Source organism: Salmo salar, chromosome 13 (genome assembly GCF_965601325.2).
Source record: "Salmo salar chromosome 13, fSalSal1, whole genome shotgun sequence".
Taxonomy (NCBI): domain Eukaryota; kingdom Metazoa; phylum Chordata; class Actinopteri; order Salmoniformes; family Salmonidae; genus Salmo; species Salmo salar.
Genome location: NC_138303.1, coordinates 2,103,368 through 2,128,012, shown reverse-complemented (window position 1 = coordinate 2,128,012; position 24,645 = coordinate 2,103,368). Strand labels below are relative to the sequence as shown.

The following is a 24,645-nucleotide window of genomic DNA, read 5'->3' as shown; positions in this document are numbered from 1 at the left end:
CGTCCAGAGTAGTGATGCTAGTCAGGCGGGTGGGTGCAGGCAGCGATCGGTTGAACAGCATGCATTTAGTTTTAGTAGCGTTTAAGAGCAGTTGGAGGCCACGGAAGGAGTGTTGTTTGGCATTGAAGCTTGTTTGGAGGTTTGTTAACACAGTGTCCAAAGAAGGGCCAGATGTATACAGAATGGTGTCGTCTGCATAGAGGTGGATCAGAGAATCACCAGCAGCAAGAGCAACATCGTTGATATATACAGAGAAAAGAGAAGGCCCGAGATTTGAACCCTGTGGCACCCCCATAGAGACTGCCAGAGGTCCGGACAACAGGTCCTCCGATTTGACACACTGAACTCTGAGAAGTTGGTGAACCAGGCGAGGCAGTCATTTGAGAAGCCAAGGTTATTGAGTCTGCCGATAAAAATGCGGTGATTGACAGAGTCGAAAGCCTTGGCCAGGTCGATGAAGACGGCTGTACAGTACTGTCTTTTATCGATGGCGGTTATGATATCGTTTAGATCCTTGAGCGTGGCTGAGGTGACCAGCTCTGAAACCAGATTGCATAGCGGAGAAGGTACGGTGGGATTCTAAATGGTCGGTAATCTGTTTGTTAACTTGGCTTTCGAAGACCTTAGAAAGGCAGGGTAGAATCGATAGCCTGTAACAGTTTGGGTCTAGAGTGTCTCCCCCTTTGAAAGAGGGGGATGACCGCGGCAGCTTTCCAATCTTTGCGGATCTCAGACGATACGAGAGAGAGGTTGAATAGGCTAGTAATAGGGGTTGCAACAATTTTGGCTGATCATTTTAGAAAGAAAGGGTCCAGATTGTCTAGCCCAGTTGATTTGTAGGGATCCAGATTTTGCAGCTCTTTCAGAACATCAGGTGTCTGGATTTGGGTGAAAGAGAAGCGGGGGAGGATTGGGCGAGTTTCTGATTATTGTAGATTTATAGGTGGTGACACTGTTTCCTAGCCTCAGTGCAGTGGGCAGCTGGTAGGAGGTGCTCTTATTCGCCATTCTCCACTTGCTCAGCACTAGGGAAAAAAACATTTTTTTCTGTTAAGTTAAACAGCAGTTACCTTACCAGCTACATCAGTCAAATAAAGAGTATTTAGTTTCTGTTCTGCTTGCTTTTACAACTCAGAGATAAAATGCACAACACACACAGTAGTGTTTATTGCTCACAGACACAGTAGTGTGTCTCACACAGTAGTGTTTGTCTCTCATAGAATAAAGGATATGTGTGTCTTTCATTGACAGCATCAGCTGTCAGAGCAGCTCACAGATCATTGCACCTGTGCATAACCCATCTGTAAATAGCCCATCCAACTACCTCATCCCCATAGTTATTTTTCTTCTTCTCCTTTGCACACCAGTATCTCTACTTGCACATTCATCTTCTGCACATCTATCACGTTTGTTTATTCCATGTGAAACTCTGTTGTTGTATGTGTCGAACTGCTTTGCTTTATCTTGGCCAGGTCGCAGTTGTAAATGAGAACTTGTTCTTAACTGGCCTACCTGGTTAAATAAAGGACTTGTTCTCAACTAGCCAACCTGGTTAAATAAAGGACTTGTTCTCAACTGGTCTACCTGGTTAAATAAAGGACTTGTTCTCAACTGGCCTACCTGGTTAAATAAAGTTGAAATAGAAAAAAATACAATTTAAAAAAAGACAGTAGTTTCTCTCTCACACAGTATTGTTCTCTCACAGACACCATAGTGTTTCTCTCTCACAGACACAGTATTGTTATCTCTCACAGACACAGTATTGTTCTCTCAGACACAGTATTGTTCTCACAGACACCATAGTGTTTATCTCTCACAGACAGACATGTCCTGTATTCTCTCTCACACATACTAATGTTCACAGAGACTTAATTGACGATTGTTCATTCAAGGCTTTATTGGGGTTAATCACAGCATCACCCTGACAGTCACACAGGACTAGAAACACTACTAATATTACAATATATCATCATGACTCTGTCCAGGAAGACCAGACAAGCCTTCCTCTAACAACAACTCATAGAAACGACAGAACAACTTGAAATCAGTAAACACAAGGTAGGCCATCTAACCCTAACCTCCGAGTCCGTCTGGTTCGTCTCCACGCCTCAACCTTCTCTCATAGTTAACCCTTAGTCCCCTGTTGGAGCCTAGAGCCCTGTCATACTGCACATTAAACAGCCTTACTGAAAACTGGGCCACATCTCAGACGGCACCCTAATCCCTACATGGTGCACTTCCCCTATGGGCCCTGGTCAAAAGTAGGGCACTATACTGAATAGGGTGCCATTTCAGACGTGGCCCTAGTTAACCTATACGCTACTAACCTAGGCTACGATAAAGAGACAAATCACAGGGTCAAACACAATATATATATACTGAGCGTACAAAACATTAAGAACACCTACTCTTTCCATGACATTGACTGACCAGGTGAATCCAGGTGAAAGCTATGATCCCTTATTGATGTCACCTGTTAAATCCACGTCAGTCAGTGTTTACAACATGGGCTGTATTCACTAAACAGCAGCCCATGTAATATCAACCTTCACACCAAAATGACAAAAGACAGGAATGATGGACGGACAGACCCCTCAGTAACAGATCCCTCCCTTCTCTACCATAAATATTCATCCCTTATTCCCCTCCTTCCCTTCAGTAACAGATTCCTCCCTTCTCTACCATAAATATTCATCCCTTATTCCCCCTCCCTTCTCTACCATAAATATTCATCCCTCATTCCCCTCAGTAACAGATCCCTCCCTTCTCTACCATAAATATTCACCCCTTATTCTCCTCCTTCCCTTCAGTAACAGATTCCTCCCTTCTCTACCATAAATATTCATCCCTTATTCCCCCTCCCTTCTCTACCATAAATATTCATCCCTTATTCCCCTCCTTCCCTTCAGTAACAGATTCCTCCCTTCTCTACCATAAATATTCATCCCTTATTCCCCCTCCCTTCTCTACCATAAATATTCATCCCTCATTCCCCTCAGTAACAGATTCCTCCCTTCTCTACCATAAATATTCATCCCTCATTCCCCTCAGTAACAGATTCCTCCCTTCTCTACCATAAATATTCATCCCTCATTCCCCTCAGTAACAGATTCCTCCCTTCTCTACCATAAATATTCCTCCCTTATTCCCCTCCCTCCCTCCCCCATCCATTCTTTCCTGATCCTTCCTTCCTATTCGCTGAGCATTCTTGTATGGTTGTTGGTAAATAAAGGAATGACAGGAGAAATGTAAAATGGAAATCACTACAAGTGTCTGTGTCTATATATGTGTGTGTGTGTGTGTGTGTGTGTGTGTGTGTGTGTGTGTGTGTGTGTGTGCGTGCGTTAGTCAGTCTGTGGTACGGAGATAGCAGGTCCCTTGGGGTCATCAAAGCGGTCCATGGTGTGTAGCTGCATGATCATATGGAGGCCGTAGGTTAGGACCACGAGCATCAGTAGACTGGTGAGCAGTCCCATCCAGATGCCAGGACTGAAGAACCCTGCACAGTCACTGGCATAGGAGAACTCTCCCCCTGCCACGTTGAAACCCTGGATCTAGGGGGAGAGAGAGAGTGAGGAGAGAGACGGGGGGGGAGACGGGAGAGAGAGGAGAGACGGGAGAGAGAGGAGAGACGGGAGAGAGAGGAGAGACGGGAGAGAGAGGGGGGACGGGGAGAGAGAGGGGGGGGACGGGGAGAGAGAGGGGGGGGGACGGGGAGAGAGAGAGGGGGGGACGGGGAGAGAGAGGGGGGGGGACGGGGAGAGAGAGAGGGGGGGACGGGGAGAGAGAGAGGGGGGGGGACGGGGAGAGAGAGAGGGGGGGACGGGGAGAGAGAGAGGGGGGGACGGGGAGAGAGAGAGAGAGAGAGAGAGAGAGACGGGAGATGGGAAAGAGAGACAGAGGGGGGGAGACGGGAGAGAGAGAGAAAGAGGGGAGACAGGAAAGAGAGACAGAGGGGGGGAGACGGGAGAGAGAGAGCGAGAGGGGAGAGAGAGGGGAGACGGGAGCGAGAGAGAGGAGACGGGAGAGAGAGGGGAGACGGGGAGAGAGAGTGAGGGGAGACGGGAAAGAGAGACAGAGGGGGGGAGACGGGAGAGAGAGGGAGACGGGAGAGAGAGAGAGAGAGAGGAGAAGGGAGAGAGAGAGGGGAGAAGGGAGAGAGAGTGGAGAAGGGAGAGAGATCGATAGAGGGGAGAGAGAGTTTTTTCAACTTGCAGTTAGTATTCTGTTTTCGTTTCACAGACAAACACTGTTGACACAAATACAGTTCACAGCCCCCTACCTGGAAGTCGGTGAACGAGACCCTCCACTGGTTAGCAGGGTCTTTGGAGGTCCGCGGTACCAGGACGGGGTATCTGAAGTTAGTGACCGTCTGACAGCGGTAAGAGTACTCAGCCGGTGCGTACACGCTACGGCTCCCGTTAAACGTTGCTTTCTGACCGTCGTATTCTATCTCCACGGCGTCTAGAGTAAACCAGCCGCGAGCTGACACCTTGTAGTGACGCTGGGACATGGCGAACCTGGAGACAGACAGACAGACAGACAGACAGACAGACCAAAAGAGTTTGTGTATGTGTTTGTTTGTAACTGTGTGTGTGTGTGTGTGTGTGTGTGTGTGTGTGTGTGTGTGTGTGTGTGTGTGTGTGTGTGTGTGTGTGTCCAGTCAACTCACACTAGTTTGAAGGAGCGGTGTCCCAAGATATTCTCATAATTTAGAACCAGACTGACAGAGAAAAGGTGAAAGAAAAATATTTCAATAAAAATGGACAACATAATAATTCATTCCAATCATTTCCAAGTTCAGCAAGGCTGCTGTTTCCATAGCTTCTAACAAAGATCTAGACAGGATGTGATGTCAGAGGACTGTTCACAACTTCCTGTCCAGCTCTAAACCCAGAACCGCTGACCCCTAACCTGGAGTGTGATTGGTTGCAGAGGGAGCCCTGGAGCCTAGGGGTCACGCCCTCTCCAAAGGTCAGAGCGGTGAGGTCATGTCGTTCCCAGCGACCACCACGGAGCACGCTCACGGTCAGGTTCTCCGCCCACAGCATGATGCAGCCGGCTCCGCCCTCCTGGAGAGAGAAGATCAGAAATAAATACTACATCAGGCAGAATCAGTACAGACAGCAGTACCCACAGACAGCGGTACAGACAGACAGCAGTACAGACAGACAGCGGTACAGACAGACAGCGGTACAGACAGACAGCGGTACAGACAGACAGCGGTACAGACAGACAGCGGTACAGACAGACAGCGGTACAGACAGACAGCGGTACAGACAGACAGCAGTACAGACATTCCTAGTGTACGGTATATCCAGTGTATATGTACGGTATACCCAGTGTATATTCCTAGTGTACGGTATACCCAGTGTATATTCCTAGTGTACGGTATACCCAGTATATATTCCTAGTGTACGGTACACCCAGTGTACATTCCTAGTGTACGGTCTACCCAGTGTACATTCCTAGTGTACGGTCTACCCAGTGTATATTCCTAGTGTACGGTATACCCAGTGTACATTCCCACACTATAAGATGGGAATAATAACGTGAAAATGTAATAATTCACAGTATGAAAAGAGGTGTTTGAAAAGACAGGGTGAGATTTCTGCCAATTCCTCTTGCTAAGGAGCCATTTTTGTTTCTTTTTTACCATTTTAATAGAAAACAAATCACAGTAAGGTACTTAATTGTTACACAGAAATGATTTGATTTTGAGATTAAAGGCCCAATGCGGCCGTTTGTAACACATTTTAACAAGTTAGAAAGAAAGAAACAGATCTTACCTTAAACTCAACTGGAGGGTAGACTCCTGTCTTCTCCTTGACTTGGTTCTCTCCTCTTTCTCTCTCCCGCTGTCTGTCTCTCTCCCTCTTTCTGTCTCCGTACTGCAATAGGGAGCGCCCTCCTCCCACACCAGCCTCCATATCCATAGACAGAGATGATGACACCTCCTAGGGAGACAGAGAGGTGGTAACAACACACCATAGAGACAGAGAGAGAGAGAGAGGTGGTAACAACACACCATAGAGACAGAGAGAGAGAGGGGTGGTAGGTGGTAACGACACACCATAGAGACAGAGAGAGAGAGAGAGGTGGTAACAACACACCATAGAGACAGAGAGAGAGAGAGAGAGAGAGAGAGAGAGGTGGTAACAACACACCATAGAGACAGAAAGAGAGAGAGGTGGTAACAACACACCATAGAGAGAGAGAGAGAGAGAGAGAGGTGGTAACAACACACCATAGAGAGAGAGAGGTGGTAACAACACAACATAGAGACAGAGAGAGAGAGACAGAGAGAGACAGAGAGAGAGAGAGAGAGAGACAGACAGAGAGAGGTGGTAACAACACACCATAGAGACAGAGAGAGAGAGAGAGAGAGAGAGAGAGAGAGACAGAGAGAGAGGTGGTAACAACACACCATAGAGACAGAGAGAGAGAGAGAGAGAGAGAGAGAGAGAGAGGTGGTAACAACACACCGTAGAGACAGAGAGACAGAGAGAGAGAGACAGCGAGAGACAGAGAGGTGGTAACAACACACCATAGAGACAGAGAGAGAGAGAGAGAGAGAGAGAGAGAGAGAGAGGTGGTAACAACACACCATAGAGACAGAGAGAGAGAGAGAGGTGGTAACAACACACCATAGAGACAGAGAGAGAGAGAGAGAGAGGTGGTAACAACACACCATAGAGACAGAGAGAGAGAGAGAGAGAGAGAGGTGGTAACAACACACCATAGAGACAGAGAGAGAGAGAGAGAGAGAGAGGTGGTAACACACCATAGAGACAGAGAGAGAGAGAGAGAGAGAGAGAGAGAGGTGGTAACAACACACCATAGAGACAGAGAGAGAGAGAGAGAGAGGTGGTAACAACACACCATAGAGAGAGAGAGAGAGAGAGAGAGAGAGGTGGTAACAACACACCATAGAGACAGAGAGAGAGAGAGGTGGTAACACACCATAGAGAGAGAGAGAGAGAGGTGGTAACACACCATAGAGACAGAGAGAGAGAGAGAGAGGTGGTAACAACACACCATAGAGACAGAGAGAGAGAGAGAGAGAGAGAGAGAGAGAGAGAGAGAGGTGGTAACAACACACCATAGAGACAGAGAGAGAGAGAGAGAGAGAGAGAGAGAGAGAGGTGGTAACACACCATAGAGACAGAGAGAGAGAGAGAGAGGTGGTAACGACACACCATAGAGACAGAGAGAGAGAGAGAGGTGGTAACAACACACCATAGAGACAGAGAGAGAGAGAGAGACAGAGACAGAGACAGAGACAGAGACAGAGAGAGAGAGAGAGAGAGAGAGAGAGAGGTGGTAACAACACACCATAGAGACAGAGAGAGAGAGAGAGAGAGAGGTGGTAACAACACTCCCAGAATGAACCTTGGCGTGATCCTGGACAACACCCTGTCGTTCTCCACTAACATCAAGGCGGTGACCCGATCCTGTAGGTTCATGCTCTACAACATTCGCAGAGTACGACCCTGCCTCACACAGGAAGCGGCGCAGGTCCTAATTCAGGCACTTGTCATCTCCCGTCTGGATTACTGCAACTCGCTGTTGGCTGGGCTCCCTGCCTGTGCCATTAAACCCCTACAACTCATCCAGAACGCCGCAGCCCGTCTAGTGTTCAACCTTCCCAAGTTCTCTCATGTCACCCCGCTCCTCCGCTCTCTCCACTGGCTTCCAGTTGAAGCTCGCATCCGCTACAAGACCATGGTGATTGCCTACGGAGCTGTGAAGGGAACGGCACCTCCATACCTTCAGGCTCTGATCAGGCCCTACACCCAAACAAGGGCACTGCGTTCATCCACCTCTGGCCTGCTGGCCCCCCTACCTCTGAGGAAGCACAGTTCCCGCTCAGCCCAGTCAAAACTGTTCGCTGCTCTGGCACCCCAATGGTGGAACAAGCTCCCTCACGACGCCAGGACAGCGGAGTCAATCACCACCTTCCGGAGACACCTGAAACCCCACCTCTTTAAGGAATACCTAGGATAGGATAAAGTAATCCTTCTAACCCCCCCCCCCCTTATAAGATTTAGATGCACTATTGTAAAGTGGTTGTTCCACTGGATATCATAAGGTGAATGCACCAATTTGTAAGTTGCTCTGGATAAGAGCGTCTGCTAAATGACTTAAATGTAAAAGTAACACACCATAGAGACAGAGAGAGAGAGAGAGGTGGTAACACACCATAGAGACAGAGAGAGGTGGTAACAACACACCATAGAGACAGAGAGAGTTGGTAACAACACACCATAGAGACAGAGAGAGGTGGTAACAACACACCATAGAGACAGAGAGAGAGAGGTGGTAACACACCATAGAGACAGACAGAGGTGGTAACACACCATAGAGACAGAGAGAGAGGGCTCTGGATGGATAGCATGGACGGTTCCATTTGCAAGGACGTACATACAGGACCAGTCAAAAGTTTGGATACACCTACTCATTCAAGGGTTTTGTTATTTTTACTATTTTCTACATTGTAGAATAATAGTGAAGACATAAATATGAAATAACATATGGAATCATGTAGTAACCAAAAAAAAAAGTGTTAAATCAAAATATATTTTACATTTAAGATTCTTCAAAGTAGACACCCTTTGCCTTGACAGCTTGCACACTCTTGGCATTCTCTGCACGGGATAAGTTCATCAGAGTTACCAGCCTCAGAAATTGCAGCCCAAATAAATCCTTCAGAGTTCAAGTAACAGACACATCTCAACATCAACTGTTCAGAGGAGACTGTGTGAATCAGGCCGTCATGGACGAATTGCTGCAAAGAAACAACTACTAAAGGACACCAATAAGAATAAGACTTGCTTGGGCCAAGAAACACAAGCAATGGACATTAGACCGGTGGAAATCTGTCCTTTGGTCTGTTGAGTCCAAATTTGAGATTTTTGGTTCCAACCACCGTGTCTTTGTGAGATGCAGAGTAGGTGAACGGATGATCTCTGCATGTGTGGTTCCCACCGTGAAGCATGGAGGAGGTGGTGGTGTGATGGTGAAACTGTCTGTGATTTATTTAGAATTCAAGGCACAATTAACCAGCATGGCTACCACAGCGATACACCATCCCATCTGGTTTGGTCTTAGTGGGACTATTATTTGTTTTTCAACAGGGTAATGACCCAACACACCTCCAGGCTGTGTAAGGGCTATTTGACCAATGAGAGTGATGGAGTGCTGCATCAGATGATCTGGCCTCCACAATCACCCGACCTCAACCCAATTGAGATGGTTTGGGATGAGTTGGACCGCAGAGTGAAGGAAAAGCAGCCAACAAGTGCTCAGCATATGTGGGAACTCCTTCAAGACTGTTGGAAAAACATTCCTCATGAAGCTGGTTGAGAGAATGCCAAGACTGTGCAAAGCTGTCATCAAGGCAAAGGGTGACAACTTTGAAGAATCTCAAATAGAAAATATATTTTCATTTGTTTAATACTTTTTTGGTTACTACATGATTCCATATGTGTTATTTCATAATAGTGAAGACATCAAAACTATACAATGTAGAAAATAGTCAAAATAAAGAAAAACCCTTGAATGAGTAGGTGTGTCCAAACTTTTGACTGGTCCTGTACGTCATAGACAGATTTAGAAAGTTTAATAAATGTAAACTCTCTTTCCATATATATGACAAACATAAACACACAGACATGGATAAACAGACACTTACCCGTGAGGGTCTCATTGCAGTGTAGACGGCAGTGTAGGGGACAGACTGGCTCTTCATAATGCTCATCACCTGTCCAATCACCTCATCTAACACACACTCAACAAGTTAGTCTTCAGCAATCTGCACCATACTGTAATAAGGAACACAGTGAAGGTAGGTGATGTTTGTCCCAGCAGAGCCACCGTACAGTAGAACAGTAGAATACACTACTAGAACAGTAGACACGTAAAACAATAGACCGGTAAAACAGTAAACCGGTAAAACAGACCGGTAAAACGGTAAACCAGTAGACACGTAAAACAGACCGGTAAAACAGTAAGCCGGTAAAACAGTAGGCCGGTAGACCGGTAAAACGGTAGACCACTCACCATTCTCATTGAGAACCTCCTTAGCAGACATCAGATCAGACCTGTTACAAACCAAAATCAGGTAAACCACACGCACATCGGTATAAACCACACCCACATCGGTATAAACCACACCCATAAAAAAACAGACCAGTGAGATAAGCAGAATCGTGTGTGTGTGTGTGGGTGTGTGTATACCCGGTGCTGTAGGGTAGTCTGAACACCAGCAGGGCGGGGGTAGAAGCGTTGAGTCGTAGGTGGCTGAGTGTCTCTGGTTCCATGTAGAGAGGAGAGGTATCTAATTGGTCCTGGAGCTGACCGATCACAGCACTGGATGCTGGCCAGGCCACGGCAGGCAGGACCAATGGGGAAGGGCTGGAGAGGAGCGCATCCTCGAGGTTAGGGAAGGCACTGTCCTGCTTGTTGCCAAACGCCCCTCCGTACATGGTGAAGTCCTCAATGCTCATCTGGGGGGGGGAGAGCGGGGGAGAGAGTGAGATGAGAGACGGGGGAGAGAGCGAGACGAGAGACGGGGAGAGCGAGAGAGAGAGAGAGAGAGAGAGAGTCACACAAACAGTAAAAGACATAGGCTAACTAATATATGGGTTACAAAGGTAGGTTTGAGAGTGTATTACCTTGTCCTGCAGGAAGAGCAGTACATTGCGCGGGGCGGACCCCAGGGCGGTCTCTAGGTATGAGCTCAACTGACTGATACCCACTATGTGACCAGCAGCAGGAACAGCCTGAGACGGCAGACCAGACCTGACATCGTTCAGGAGGGCCAGTAAAACAGGAAACAGGAAAAACTAAGAGGACGTGCCTGACAAGCAAACCAATGTTACATTTCCGAAGTAAAAAGTAGCCCTTGGGTTAGTCAGGGTTAGTCTGATTCATCAGGCTGTAGTCAGGGTTAGTCTGATTCATCAGGCTGTAGTCAGGGTTAGTCTGATTCATCAGGCTGTAATACACCATTTACTGGTATATACAGCCTGAAACTCACGCAAATGTTCCGTACAATCCAGAATGTTGAAAAACAATTACATTTAAACATATTCTACCAGTTGTCTGTGTGGTTTGTCCTTCAGCTAATCTAAACTTTAAACACAAAATCCACAGGAAAGTATTGTTGATATTACTTTTTAGAGAGCTGGTAGGGATACGGTTGGTACGGAGGTAAAATTTGTTTCATATTCACATAAAAATGTTATTTGTCACATGCACCGAATACAACAGGTGTAGACCTTACAGTGAAATACTTACTTACAAGCCCTTAACCAACAATGCTCTAAGAAGTTAAGAAAAAGTGTTAAGTAAAAAAATAAAACAATTACGATATTGCCACATCTTCAGTTTAAGCCTACTAGAAAGTGTGTGCCACCAGGACTGGAGGGAACCAAAAGTCATTCTGCTACCGAAGCCCCCTTTACTGGCTCAAATAGCCGACCAATCAGCCTGTTACCAACCCTTAGTAAACTTTTGGAAAAAAATTGTGTTTCACCAGATACAATGCTATTTTACAGAAAAAACGAATTGACAAACTTTCAACATGCTTATAGAGAAGGACATTCAACAAGCACATCACTTACATCACAAATGACTGCAACACTTAACAAAGAGATGCAGTTAGTTTCAGAGTGGGTGGCAAGGAATAAGTTAGTCCTTAATATTTCTAAAACTTAAAGCATTGTATTTGGGACAAATTATTCACTAAACCCTAAACCTAATCTTGTAATAATTAATGTGGAAATTGAGAAGTGTGTCCATAATAAAGCGCTGCTCTACCTTCTTGAAAGCACTGTCAACAAGGCAGGTCCTAAAGGCCCTAGTTTTGTCGCATCTGGACTACTGTTCAGTCGTGTGGTCAGGTGCCACAAAAAAGGACTTAGGAACATTGTAATTGGATCAGAACAGGGCAGCACGGCTGGCCCTTGGATGTACACAGAGAGCTAATATTAATAATATACATGTCAATCTCTCCTGGCTGAAAGTGGAGGAGAGATTGACTTCATCACTGCTTGTATTTATGAGAGGTATTGATATGTTGAATGCACCGAGCTGGCTAAACTACTGGCACACAGCTCAGACATCCATGTATACCCCACAAGACATGCCACCAGAGGTCTCTTCACAGTCCAAGTCCAGAACAGACTATGGGAGGCGCACAGTACTACATAGAGCCATGACTACATGGAACTCTATTCCACATCAGGTAACTGATGCAGCAGTAGAATCAGATTTTAAAAACAGGTAAAAATACACCTTATGGAACAGCGGGGACTGTGAAGCAACACAAACATGGGCACAGACGCATGCATAAACACACGTACACATGGATTTTGTACTGTATATATCTGGTAGTGGTGGAGTAGGGGCCTGATGGCACACAGTCTGTGAATGTATTGTAATGTTTTTCAAATTGTATAAACTGCCTTAATTTTGCTGGAACCCAGGAAGAGTAGCTGCTTCCTTGGCTAATGGAGAACCATAATAAATACAAATACAAATGATGGTCTGCTTGAAACATGTAGGTATTACAGACTCAGTCAGGGACAGATTGAAAATGTAAATGAAGATACTTGCCAGTTGGTCAGCGCATGCTCGGAGTACACGTCCTGGTAATCCGTCTGGCCCTGCTGCCTTGTAAATGTTGACCTTTTTAAAGGTCTTACTCACATCGGCTACGGAGAGCGTGATCACACAGTCGTCCGGAACAGCTGATGCTCTCATGCATGCTTCAGTGTTACTTGCCTCGAAGTGAGCATAGAAGTAATTTAGCTCGTCTGGTAGGCTCGTCACTGGGCAGCTCGCGGCTGTGCTTCCCTTTGTAGCCTGTAATAGTTTACAAGCCCTGCCACATCCGACGAGCGTCGGAGCCGGTGTTGTACGATTCAATCTTAGTCCTGTATTAATGCTTTGCCTGTTTGATGGTTTGTCAGAGGGCATAGCGGGATTTCTTGCAAGCTTACGGGTTAGAGTCCTGCTCCCTGAAAGCGTCAGCTTTATCCTTTAGCTCAGTGCGGATGTGCCTGTAAGCCATGGCTTCTGGTTGGGGTATGTACGTACAGTCACTGTGGGGACGACGTCATCGATGCACTTATTGATGAAGAAGCCAGTGACTGATGTGGTGTACTCCTCAATGCCATCGGAAGAATCCCGGAACATATTCCAGTCTGTGCTAGCAAAATAGTCCTGTAGCTTAGCATCTGCTTCACTTTCTTATTGACAGAGTCACTGGTGCTTCCTGCTTTAGTTTTTGCTTGATAGCAGGAATCAGGAGGCTGGAGTTATGGTGAGATTTGCCAAACGGAGCGCGAGGGAAAGCTTTGTTCGTGTTCCTGGTTGTGGCGTAAAGGTGATCTAGAGATTTTTTCCCCTCTGGTTGCACATAAAACATGCTGGTAGAAATGAGGTAAAACGGATGAGTTTTCCTGCATTAAAGTCCGCACTAGGAGCCCCGTCTCAGGATGAGCGGTTTCCTGTTTGCTTATGGCCTTATACAGCTCATTGAGCGCAATCTTAGTGCCAGCATTGGTTTGTGGTGGTATTTAGACAGCAACAAAATACTGATGAAAACTCTTGATAAATAGTGTGTGGTCTGCAGCTTATCATGAGATACTCTACCTCAGGCGAGCAAAACCTTGAGACTTCCTTAGATTTTGTGCACCAGCTGTTGTTTACAAATATACATAGACCACCACCCCTTGTCTTACCAGAGGCTGCTGTTCTATCCTGCCGATAGAGTGTATAACCCACCAGCTGTATGTTATTCATGTCGTCGTTCAACCACGACTCGGTGAAACATAAGATATTACAGTTTTTAATGTCCCGTTGGATATACGTGATGGTAGCTGTTCTATTTTATTATCGATTGATTGGCTGGCTAATAGATTATCCTCTCAGCGTCGGATCCTTACAAGGACCTTCATCCCCAATACCTCCGTCTCTTTCTCCTGCGAATGACAGGGATGAGGGCCTTGTCGGGTATCTGAAATAAATCCTTCCCATCCGACTCGTTAAAGAAACAGTACTCCAGTACGGGGTGAGTAATCGCTGTCCTGATATCTAGAAGCTCTTTTCGGTCATAAGACACGGTGGCAGAAACATAATAAGTTACAAATAACGCAAAAAAAACACGGGATCGTAAAACGGCAGCCATCTCCTTCAGCGCCATTCGGTCCTCTCGTCAATGGAAATGGTATCAGGGGTGGATGGAGAACAATCAACACATTTCAAATAAAAAACAATTTAAATCACAAATAAAGATGCTGATTTTTGTATTTTACCTTTATTTAACTAGGCAAGTCAGTTAAGAACAAATTCTTATTTTCAATGACGGCCTAGGAACAGTGGGTTAACTGCCTTGTTCAGGGGCAGAACGACAGATTTGTACCTTGTCAGCTCGGGGATTCGAACTTGCAACCTTACGGTTACTAGTCCAACGCTCTAACCACTAGGATACTCTGCAGCCCCATTATTCTCCATCCTCCCCTGATTCTGAATTTAGCCTTTTGTTTTTTTCTTTGAATTGTAGTCATTTAGCAGACGCTCTTATCCAGAGTGACTTACAAGAGCAATTAGGGTTAAGTGCCTTGCTCAAGGGCACATCAACACATTTTTCACCTAGTTGGTTCAGTGATTCGATCCAACAATCTTTGGTTCACTGGCTCAATGTTCTTAGCTGCTAGGCGACCTGCGACCCTGTTTTTCTTTTTTCAGTGTATGGGACTCACGACAGAGTTAGATAAGGTGCAAGAGTTCAATCTTGGTTTCATCAGACCAACAACAACAAAAAGGCACTTAGACTTTCAGACCATGAGAAACAAGATTCTCTGGTCTGATGAAACAAAGATTGAACTCTTCGGCCTGAATGCCAAGAGTCACGACTGGAAGAAACCTGGCAACATCACTATGGTGAAGCATGGTGGTGGCAGCAGCATCATGCTGTGGAGATATGTTTTACAGGGACTGGGAGACTAGTCAGGATCGAGGGAAAGATGAATGGAGATTTTGTAAAAAACTAATGCACTGAAGCGTACAAATTCCTATTCTTCCCTGACTCCGACATAACTGAGAAGAATGGGATAAGTGATGCTTTTAAATCATAATTTTACCTCAGCAGCCTTTTTATGACAGAACAATGGTTTAATTTATGCTCTTTCCTCTCCCAGCCTCTAGCTGACTCGACGGTTACCCCGTCAACTTCTAGTGAATCTTTGTTTTCATTTCAACAATTTACTACCTGTGATGTTCCAGACGACTTGTACAAGACTTAGGTTTAAAAAAATCCACTGGGGCTGATATGCTTGATCCATCCCTAGTTATAAAATGTGGTTAACTGTACGGATAAAAGGTAACATTGTGCTGCCCTCTTTCACTGACCTGTCAAAGGCTTTCGATACTGTTGATCAATTGGCCAGGCTGCATGTAACTGGTTTAAAAAATGACTTGACATAAAACTCAATGTGTATCTACTGATGGTGTTAAAACCGGTTGTCTGTACATAACACACGGATAAATTCTGAGTCCTGTACTTTTTACTGTTTACATTAATAATATTGAGAATATGTCAGCAAACAACTGTAACCTGCACTTGTATGTTGACGACACTGTTGTGTCTGCTATTAGACCCATGGTTAACCAGACTCTATCTGAACTACATTCTGCCTTCATTGTATTAGAGAAAAACTTTGACCTGAAATTAGTATTGAACGCAGGTAAAACTATGTACAGTGCCTTCAGAAAGTATACATACCCCTTGAATTATTCCACATTTTGTTGTGATACAGCCTGAAATAAAAATGTATTAAATATATATTTTTTCTTACCCATCTACACACAATACCCCATAATGACAAAGTGAAAACATGTTTAGAAATGGTTTGCAAATGTATTGAAAATGAAATTCAGTAATAGCTCATTCACATAAGTATTCACACCGCCGAGTAATGATGTTAGAAACACCTTTGGCAGCTATTACAGCTGTGAGTCTTTCTGGGTGCGTTTCTAAGAGCTTTGTACACCTGGATTGTACAATATTTGCACACAATTTTTTTTAATTCTTCAAGCTCTGTCAAGTTAGTTGTTGATCATTGATAGACAGCCATTTTCAAGCCATAGATTTAAGTCGATTTACAGTACCAGTCAAAAGTTTGGACACACCTACAAATTCAATGGGGTTTTCTTTATTTGAACTATTTTCTACATTGTAGAATAATAGTGAAGACATCAAAACTATGAAATAACACATATGGAATCATGTAGTAACCAAAATAAAGTGTTAAACAAGTCAAAATATATTAGAGATTTTAGATTCTTCAAATAGCCACCCTTTGCCTTGACTGCTTTGCACACTCTTGGCATTCTCTCAACCAGCTTCACCTGGAATGCTTTTCCAACAGTCTTGAAGGAGTTCCCACATATGCTGAGCACTTGTTGGCTGCTTTTCCTTCACTCTGCGGTCCAACTCAGCCCAAACCATCTCAATTGGGTTGAGGTCTGGTGATTGTGGAGGCCAGGTCACCTGATACAGCACTCCATCACTCTCCTTCTTGGTCAAATAGCCCTTACACAGCCTGGAGGCGTGTTGGGTCATTGTTCTGTTGAAAAACAAATGATAGCACAAACTAGATGGGATGACGTATCGCTGCAGAATGCTGTGGTAGCCATGCTGGTTAAGTGTGCCTTGAAATCTAAAATCACAGACAGTGTCACCAGCAAAGCACCCCCACACCTCCATGCTTCACGTTGGGAACCACACATGCGGAGATAATCAGTTCACCTACTCTGCGTCTCACAAAGATACGGCAGTTGGAACTAAAAATCTCAAATATAGACTCATCAGACCATCAGACAGTCTAATGTCCATTACTCGTGTTTCTTGGCCCAAGCAATTCTCTTATTATTATTAGTGTCCTTTAGTTGCGGTTTCTTTGCAGCAATTCAACCATGAATGCCTGATTCACGCAGTCTCCTCTGAACAGTTGATGTTAAGATGTGTCTGTTACTTGAACTCTGTGAAGCATTTATTTGGGCTGCCATTTCTGAGGCTGGTAACTAACGAACTTATCCTCTGCAGCAAAGGTAACTCTGGGTCTTCCTTTCCTGTGGCGGTCCGCTTGAGAGCCAGTTTCATCATAGCGCTTGATGGTTTTTGCGACTGCATTACATATACCACCCCTACCTTGTCACAACACAACTGATTGGCTCAAATGCATTAACTTTTTTAGGATGGGGGCAGCATTCAGAATTTTGGATGAAACATGTGCCCAAAGTAAACTGCCTGCCACTCAGGCCCAGAAGCTAGGATATGCATATAATTGGTAGATTTGGATAGAAAACACTAAAGTTTCCAAAACTGTTAAAATAATGTCCGAGTATAACAGAACTGATATGGCAGGTGAAAACCTGAGGAAAATCCATCCAGGAAGTGCCATTATTTTGAAATGGCTGTTTTTCCAATGAAAGCCTATCCACCATTTAAAGGGATAGGACCCAGATTCCGTTCCCTATGGCTTCCACTAGTTGTGAACAGTCTTCAGACATTGTTTCAGGCTTTTATTCTGAAAAATGAGGAAGAATGACCACATTGAGTGAGTTGATAGTGGGATGTCCCCAGAGCTGGTTACTGCGCTTGACCGAGAGCGCACCTTTTTTGTTTTTCTTTTATATTGACGACGCTATTGTCCGGTTGAAATATTATTGATTATTTAGGCTAAAAACAACCTGAGGATTGATTATAAACGTCGTTTGACATGTTTCTACGAACTTTACACATACTATTTAGAATTTGTCTGCCCGTTGTGCCTGCCTTTGAGCCATTGGATTACTAAACAAAACGCGCCAACAAAACTGAGGTTTTTGGATATAAAGAGGGACTTTATCAAACAAAATGAACATTTATTGTATAACTAGGAGTCTTGTGAGTGCAACCATACGAAGATCAAAGGTAAGTGATTAATTTTATTGCCATTTCTGACTTTCGTGACTAATCTACTTGGCTGCTAACTGTTTGTAATGTTTTTTGTGCTTAGCGCTGTCCTCAGATAATCGCATGGTTTGCTTTCGCTGTAAAGCCTTTTTGAAATCTGACACGGCAGCTGGATGAACAAGAAGTTAAGCTTTATTTTGATGTATTGCACTTGTGATTTCATGAAAGCTAAATATTTACAGTAATTTAATTTGAAGCTCTGCAATTTCACCGGAAGTTGTCGAGATGGGACGCTAGCGTCTGTTCTGACCCGTTCTGACAGGTGCATGATAACGGCCCATTCTAAATCAAAACTAATTTAGTTTGTGTGTATGTATATGTTTACAAACTAAATTAGTTTTGATTTAGAATGGGCCGTTATCATGCACCTGTCAGAACGGGTCAGAACAGATGTCATCGGTATGCACTTTAATAGCAAATGAAGGGCGCTATTCCCGCGGTTAATTTTCATGCTTGCCAGCTAGGCTACTCCTGTTGTAAAGTGAAGCAATGTGCTTAATATTAGGAATGTTGAGAAATAGATATAGTTGGCCTAGCCTATAGAAAGCTGATGGGATCCTCCTCAGGCCTAGCCTATAGAAAGCTGATGGGATCCTCCTCAGGCCTAGCCTATAGAACGCTGATGGGATCCTCCTCAGGCCTAGCCTATAGAAAGCTGATGGGATCCTCCTCAGGCCTAGCCTATAGAACGCTGATGGGATCCTCCTCAGGCCTAGCCTATAGAACGCTGATGGGATCCTCCTCAGGCCTAGCCTGTAGAAAGCTGATGGGATCCTCCTCTTTTTAACATACATACATACATACATACATACATACATACATACATACATACATACATACATACATACTACAACAGCCATGCTTCATTCACATAATATCCATTCAGACTATTCTCAATTTAATATTGTCCGTATGTTATATAACAGACAGACAACAGACAAGATGAAACATACATACATTTAATCTTGTCTACACATACATACATACATACATACATGCATACATACATACAAGATTAAATTGAGAATAGTCTGAATGGATATTATGTGAATGAAGCATGGCTTTTTTTCTCTACTTTTCAAATCATGCATTATGTAGGACTATATGTTTTGTTAAGGTTTATATCACAACTAAAGTGCCCAAATAACTCCAAACATAGTCTATAGGCCCAAGACCCCTGGAACAGGGTTGGAGAGCCCGTAGTCTACAGAAACAAGACCCCTGGAACAGGGTTGGCGAGCCCATAGCCTACAGAAACAAGACCCCTGGAACAGGGTTGGAGAGCCCGTAGCCTACAGAAACAAGACCCCTGGAACAGGGTTGGAAAGCCCGTAGCCTACAGAAACAAGACCCCTGGAACAGGGTTGGAGAGCCCATAGCCTACAGAAACAAGACCCCTGGAACAGGGTTGGAGAGCCCATAGCCTACAGAAACAAGACCCCTGGAACAGGGTTGGAGAGCCCATAGCCTACAGAAACAAGACCCCTGGAAGAGGGTTGGAGAGCCCATAGCCTACAGAAACAAGACCCCTGGAACAGGGTTGGAGAGCCCATAGCCTACAGAAACAAGACCCCTGGAACAGGGTTGGAGAGCCCATAGCCTACAGAAACAAGACCCCTGGAACAGGGTTAGAGAGCCCATAGCCTACAGAAACATGTGTTCTTATAAGCCCAGTCATTGCGTAATGCTGTGTGAAATCAGAGTTTTGACTGGCCACTATTTAAAAGAGGATCCCAGCTTTCTCCTGCTGCTATATTTGGCAGCAGAGAACTGGAAGGAAAGACAACCAAAGGAAGAATTGGCTTTGGGGGTGACCAGTGAGATATACCTGCTGGAGCGCGTGCTACGAGTGGGTGCTGCTATGGTGACCAGTGAGCTGATATAAGGGGGGACTTTACCTAGCAGGGTCTTGTAGATAACCTGTAGCCAGTGGGTTTGGCGACGAGTATGAAGTGAGGGCCAGCCAACGAGAGCATACAGATCGCAATGGTGGGTAGTATATGGGGCTTTGGTGACAAAACGGATGGCACTGTGATAGACTGCATCCAATTTATTGAGTAGGGTATTGGAGGCTATTTTATAGATGACATCACCGAAGTCAAGGATCGGTAGGATGGTCAGTTTTACGAGGGTATGTTTGGCAGCATGAGTGAAGGATGCTTTGTTGCGATATTGGAAGCCGATTCTAGATTTAATTTTGGATTGGAGATGTTTGATGTGAGTCTGGAAGGACAGTTTACAGTCTAACCAGACACCTAGGTATTTGTAGTTGTCCACATATTCTAAGTCAGAACCGTCCAGAGTAGTGAAGCTGGACGGGCGAGCAGGTACGGGTAGTGATCGGTTGAAGAGCATGCATTTAGTTTTACTAGCATTTAAGAGCAGTTGTAGGCCATGGAAGGAGAGTTGTATGGCATTGAAGCTTGTCTGGAGGTTAGTTAACACAGTGTCCAAAGAAGGGACAGAAGTATACAGAAAGGTGTCGTCAGCGTAGAGGTGGATCAGAGAATTTGATTCCAGTCATTCTGAGAAATGTGGGTGGACGCTCTAATAAAGGTTATGCACCCAATGCACATGGGTCCAATAAATTTCTCAAATGTCTAGCAAATTAAAATGTTGCCAATTAAATGTCCACCGTCACATTTTTCATGACGGTAACACTGGAAGAGTGGTATTCAGTGAAGTGTTGTGTTTACCCCAAACATAATGCTTTGTATTCAGAACATACAACTTCATTTCTTTGCCACATTTTTGGCAGTTTTACTTTAGTGCCTTCTTGCAAATATGACGCATGTTTTGGAACATTTGTATTCTGTACAGGCCTTCCCTCTTTTCAATCTGTCATTTAGGTTAGTATTGTGGAGTAACTACAATGTTGTTGATCCATCCTCAGTTCTCCTATTACAGCTATTAAACTCTGTAACTGTTCCAAAGTCACCCCTGGCCTCATTTTCTTCCTCTCCGGCAACTGAGTTGGGAAGGACACCTGTATCTTTGTAGTGACTGTGTTTATTGATTCACCATCCAAAGTGTAATTAGTAACTTCACAACTTTTTATTTACCAATAGTTGCCCCTCTGGTAAAAAATGCACTGCTTGACAGAGATCTTCCAGATAATTGTATGCCTGGGGTACAGAGATGAGGTAGTCATAAACAAACATGTTAAACTCCATTATTGCACACAGAGTATTGTGTGTAAGCCAGTGACACAAAATCACAATTGAATACATTCAGGCTGTAACACAACAAAATCTGGAAAAAGTAAAGGGGTGTGAATAATTTCTGAAGGCGCTGGAGGACATTGCTCCTAACGTGTCTTCTTCCTCCTTTTGAATCCGAGTGGCTATTCCTCGGCCTTGAACCTAACGCTTCAATATAGCCTAAATATTTGTCATTTAACTTTTTAAAATGTATTTAAAAAAGGTGCAATATGCAGATATGGTCTGCCTACCCATGTGAGAGATGCAGACTCGGTCTCAACCTTTAAGTCTTTACTGAAGACTCATCTCTTCAGTGGGTCCTATGATTGACTGGCCACCCCTCATAGCCTGGTTCCTCTCTAGGTTCTGGCCTTTCTAGGGAGTTTTTCCTAGCCACCGTGCTTCTACACCTGCATTGCCCAAAGGTTGTGTTCAATTCTCATCATGGACAACTTTAGCATTTTTGCTAATTAGTAACTTTTCAACTACTTACTACATTTTAGCTACTTTGCAACTACTTAGCATGTTACCTAACCCTTCCCCTAAAACTTTAACCTAACTTCTAACCTTAACCACTGACCTAGATAATGTTAGCCACCTAGCTAACGTTAGCCAGAACCAATTGGAATTCATAACATATCATACGAAATGGATGATGGGCATCCACAAATTAATAAATACCATAAGAAACGTAAAATATCATACTAACATGGAGCATCTCGGATTTAACTAAAGAATCATACAAAATGTTCTGAGACCAGGTTGGGTACGCATTGCTTATTGGTTGTGTGGCGCATCCGCACAGAAACCTATTGGTGGAAAATGTGCATATATTTAACATAATTATAAATATAGCATAAAAATCTCATTTCGCCCTAGCTGATAATTGTTTGCAGCCGGCTATGACAGTAGTGTAATGAGACAGACAGGGACGTGGTTTGTGGTGGTCGGTGAGTCCTCATCCTTCTGGCCCATAACACCGTGTGGCATCGACAGTACCATAAACCCATCCGGAAGGACTGACCTTAACACAGGGTTGTTATTTGTGGTAACAATCATTTTATTTAGTTCATTTTATGAGGGGAGAGGGTCATGAAAAATATTTTTCATGTTGGTGTTGGGGGGTGTTTTAAAAAAAAATGATACGTCGAGTAACATTTTTAATTTCCCTTAGTCACTAAGGTTTAGTGGCTAGTGGCTTCACAGATGAATTGCCAAAATATAAAGTGGCTTGATAGCGAGCAAATAGGACAAGATCCCCGCTAGGAATATGAATGACAAAATGTCAACCAGCTTGCACGGTTACAAACGCATCCCCAGACCAAAACCACACACACGGCTCTTACCCTTCACTCGTCCATAGCATCAGCGGCACCTGTTCGTCGCAGGTCCCGGCGGAGAAGGTGCACAACACGGCCAGAAACACACAACCCCGAGCCGATATCATCCTCATCCTCCGACCAGCCGCCATCTTGAGATGGTCCAGGTTGTCACTAGTTATCACAGCCACAAAGTAAACATGGACTATATCACATGTTGTTGCTTGTTTGTCTTAATGTAAGGTTAATATTAGGTATACGGCTAGCAGTGTGGCTCAATTTAGGGTTAAATTCCCATTGTAGAAATAGGCAGGGTTGATGTATGCCGTTGTGTTTGTGGTAACTAGTGACGAGCCTGCGCACCGTGGGACCGGCCGTGCTGATTAGAATAACCCGTAGAAGATAAATCAACGGCTACAGAGGGACTTATCTTTAAAAGAGTCCTAATAACCCAGGCTGGAGGTATCTCTAGGCGAACATTTGCCCCTCTATCTTTATATCTTGACGGTAAAATAAGCAAGGAGATAGACCAGATGCTTTTCAACTTTCTGTGAAGAAACCGTGACCCATTATATTAGGAAAACTGTTGTAATGAACACTTATGAGTATGGTGGGCTGAATTTTCTGGACTTTACTACCTTAGTACTTTTAAGATCAATTGGATAAAACAATTCCTAAGAAGACCCACTTCTATGTGGAATTTTATTCCTCATCATGTCTTCTCTACTTTTGGTGGCCTTAACTTCATGTTGGTTTGCAATTACAATAATATTGACAAAGTTCCAGTGAAACTTTCTGCTTTTCATCAGGAGGTTTTCTTGCCATGGTCCTTCATTTATAAACATCATTTTTCTCCACACAGATATTATATATGGACTAATCGGGATATATTGTATAAAACTACTTCTTTGTTTTTAGAATATTGGTTCCGAAATAATATCCTATTGGTGAGCCAACTGGTAAATAATATCCTATTGGTTAGCCAACTGGTAAATAATATCCTATTGGTGAGCCAACTGGTAAATAATATCCTATTGGTGAGCCAACTGGTAAATAATATCCTATTGGTGAGCCAACTGGTAAATAATATCCTATTGGTGAGACAACTGGTAAATAATATCCTATTGGTGATCCAACTGGTAAATAATATCCTATTGGTGATCCAACTGGTAAATAATATCCTATTGGTGAGCCAACTGGTAAATAATATCCTATTGGTGAGCCAACTGGTAAATAATATCCTATTGGTGAGCCAACTGGTAAATAATATCCTATTGGTGAGCCAACTGGTAAATAATATCCTATTGGTGAGCCAACTGGTAAATAATATCCTATTGGTGAGACAACTGGTAAATAATATCCTATTGGTGAGCCAACTGGTAAATAATATCCTATTGGTGAGCCAACTGGTAAATAATATCCGATTGGTGAGCCAACTGGTAAATAATATCTTATTGGTGAGCCAACTGGTAAATAATATCTTATTGGTGAGCCAACTGGTAAATAATATCCTATTGGTGAGCCAACTGGTAAATAATATCCTATTGGTGAGCCAACTGGTAAATAATATCCTATTGGTGAGCCAACTGGTAAATAATATCCTATTGGTGAGCCAACTGGTAAATAATATCCTATTGGTGAGCCAACTGTTAAATGCTTGGTATCGCTCTGTTGTTGAATGGACCAAAAGAGAAACAAATTGTTCCTAATGATGAGTCAACAGGGTTAATGGAAGGTAGGCTCTGAGGGTCAGGCCTTGACATGTTCCTGAATAATAAAACAACACCTGAGGGAATGGCATCTAAAACAATTGCAAAATCTTTACAGGGACCTTGTAAAATGATAAGAATTCCTTATAACAAAACACCACATTATCTTACCTTACAAAATGAAATTGAACTGTATTTTAAGACAATTAAGTACTCGACTAACAAAAAATGTGTTAGAATGATAAGTGTCTGTATGTCCCTTAATTAAGGTCCCTGTGTAACAGGATATTGTATCCCCTCCCCTAGCCCCGCCCCGCCCCGCCCCCAGCCCCTCCCCTAGCCCAATTGTCCTTTGTGTATTATTTATATATACTTGTGTTCCCACATGT

General features: G+C 44.0%; 1 protein-coding gene across 1 annotated transcript; it reads right to left on the bottom strand.

The window, feature by feature from the left end:
* Positions 1-1,872: 1,872 nt before the first annotated feature.
* Positions 1,873-22,918, bottom strand: LOC106566310 (V-type proton ATPase subunit S1). The gene is made up of 10 exons (XM_014134221.3): positions 22,575-22,918; positions 10,677-10,803; positions 10,240-10,508; positions 10,063-10,103; positions 9,695-9,780; positions 5,790-5,957; positions 4,915-5,072; positions 4,673-4,723; positions 4,283-4,520; positions 1,873-3,554 (listed from the first exon to the last, which is right to left on the bottom strand). Exons 1-10 carry the CDS (start codon positions 22,697-22,699, stop codon positions 3,345-3,347), a joined length of 1,473 nt encoding a protein of 490 aa, XP_013989696.1. The 5' UTR covers positions 22,700-22,918; the 3' UTR covers positions 1,873-3,344.
* Between the last annotated feature and the right edge of the window lie 1,727 nt (positions 22,919-24,645).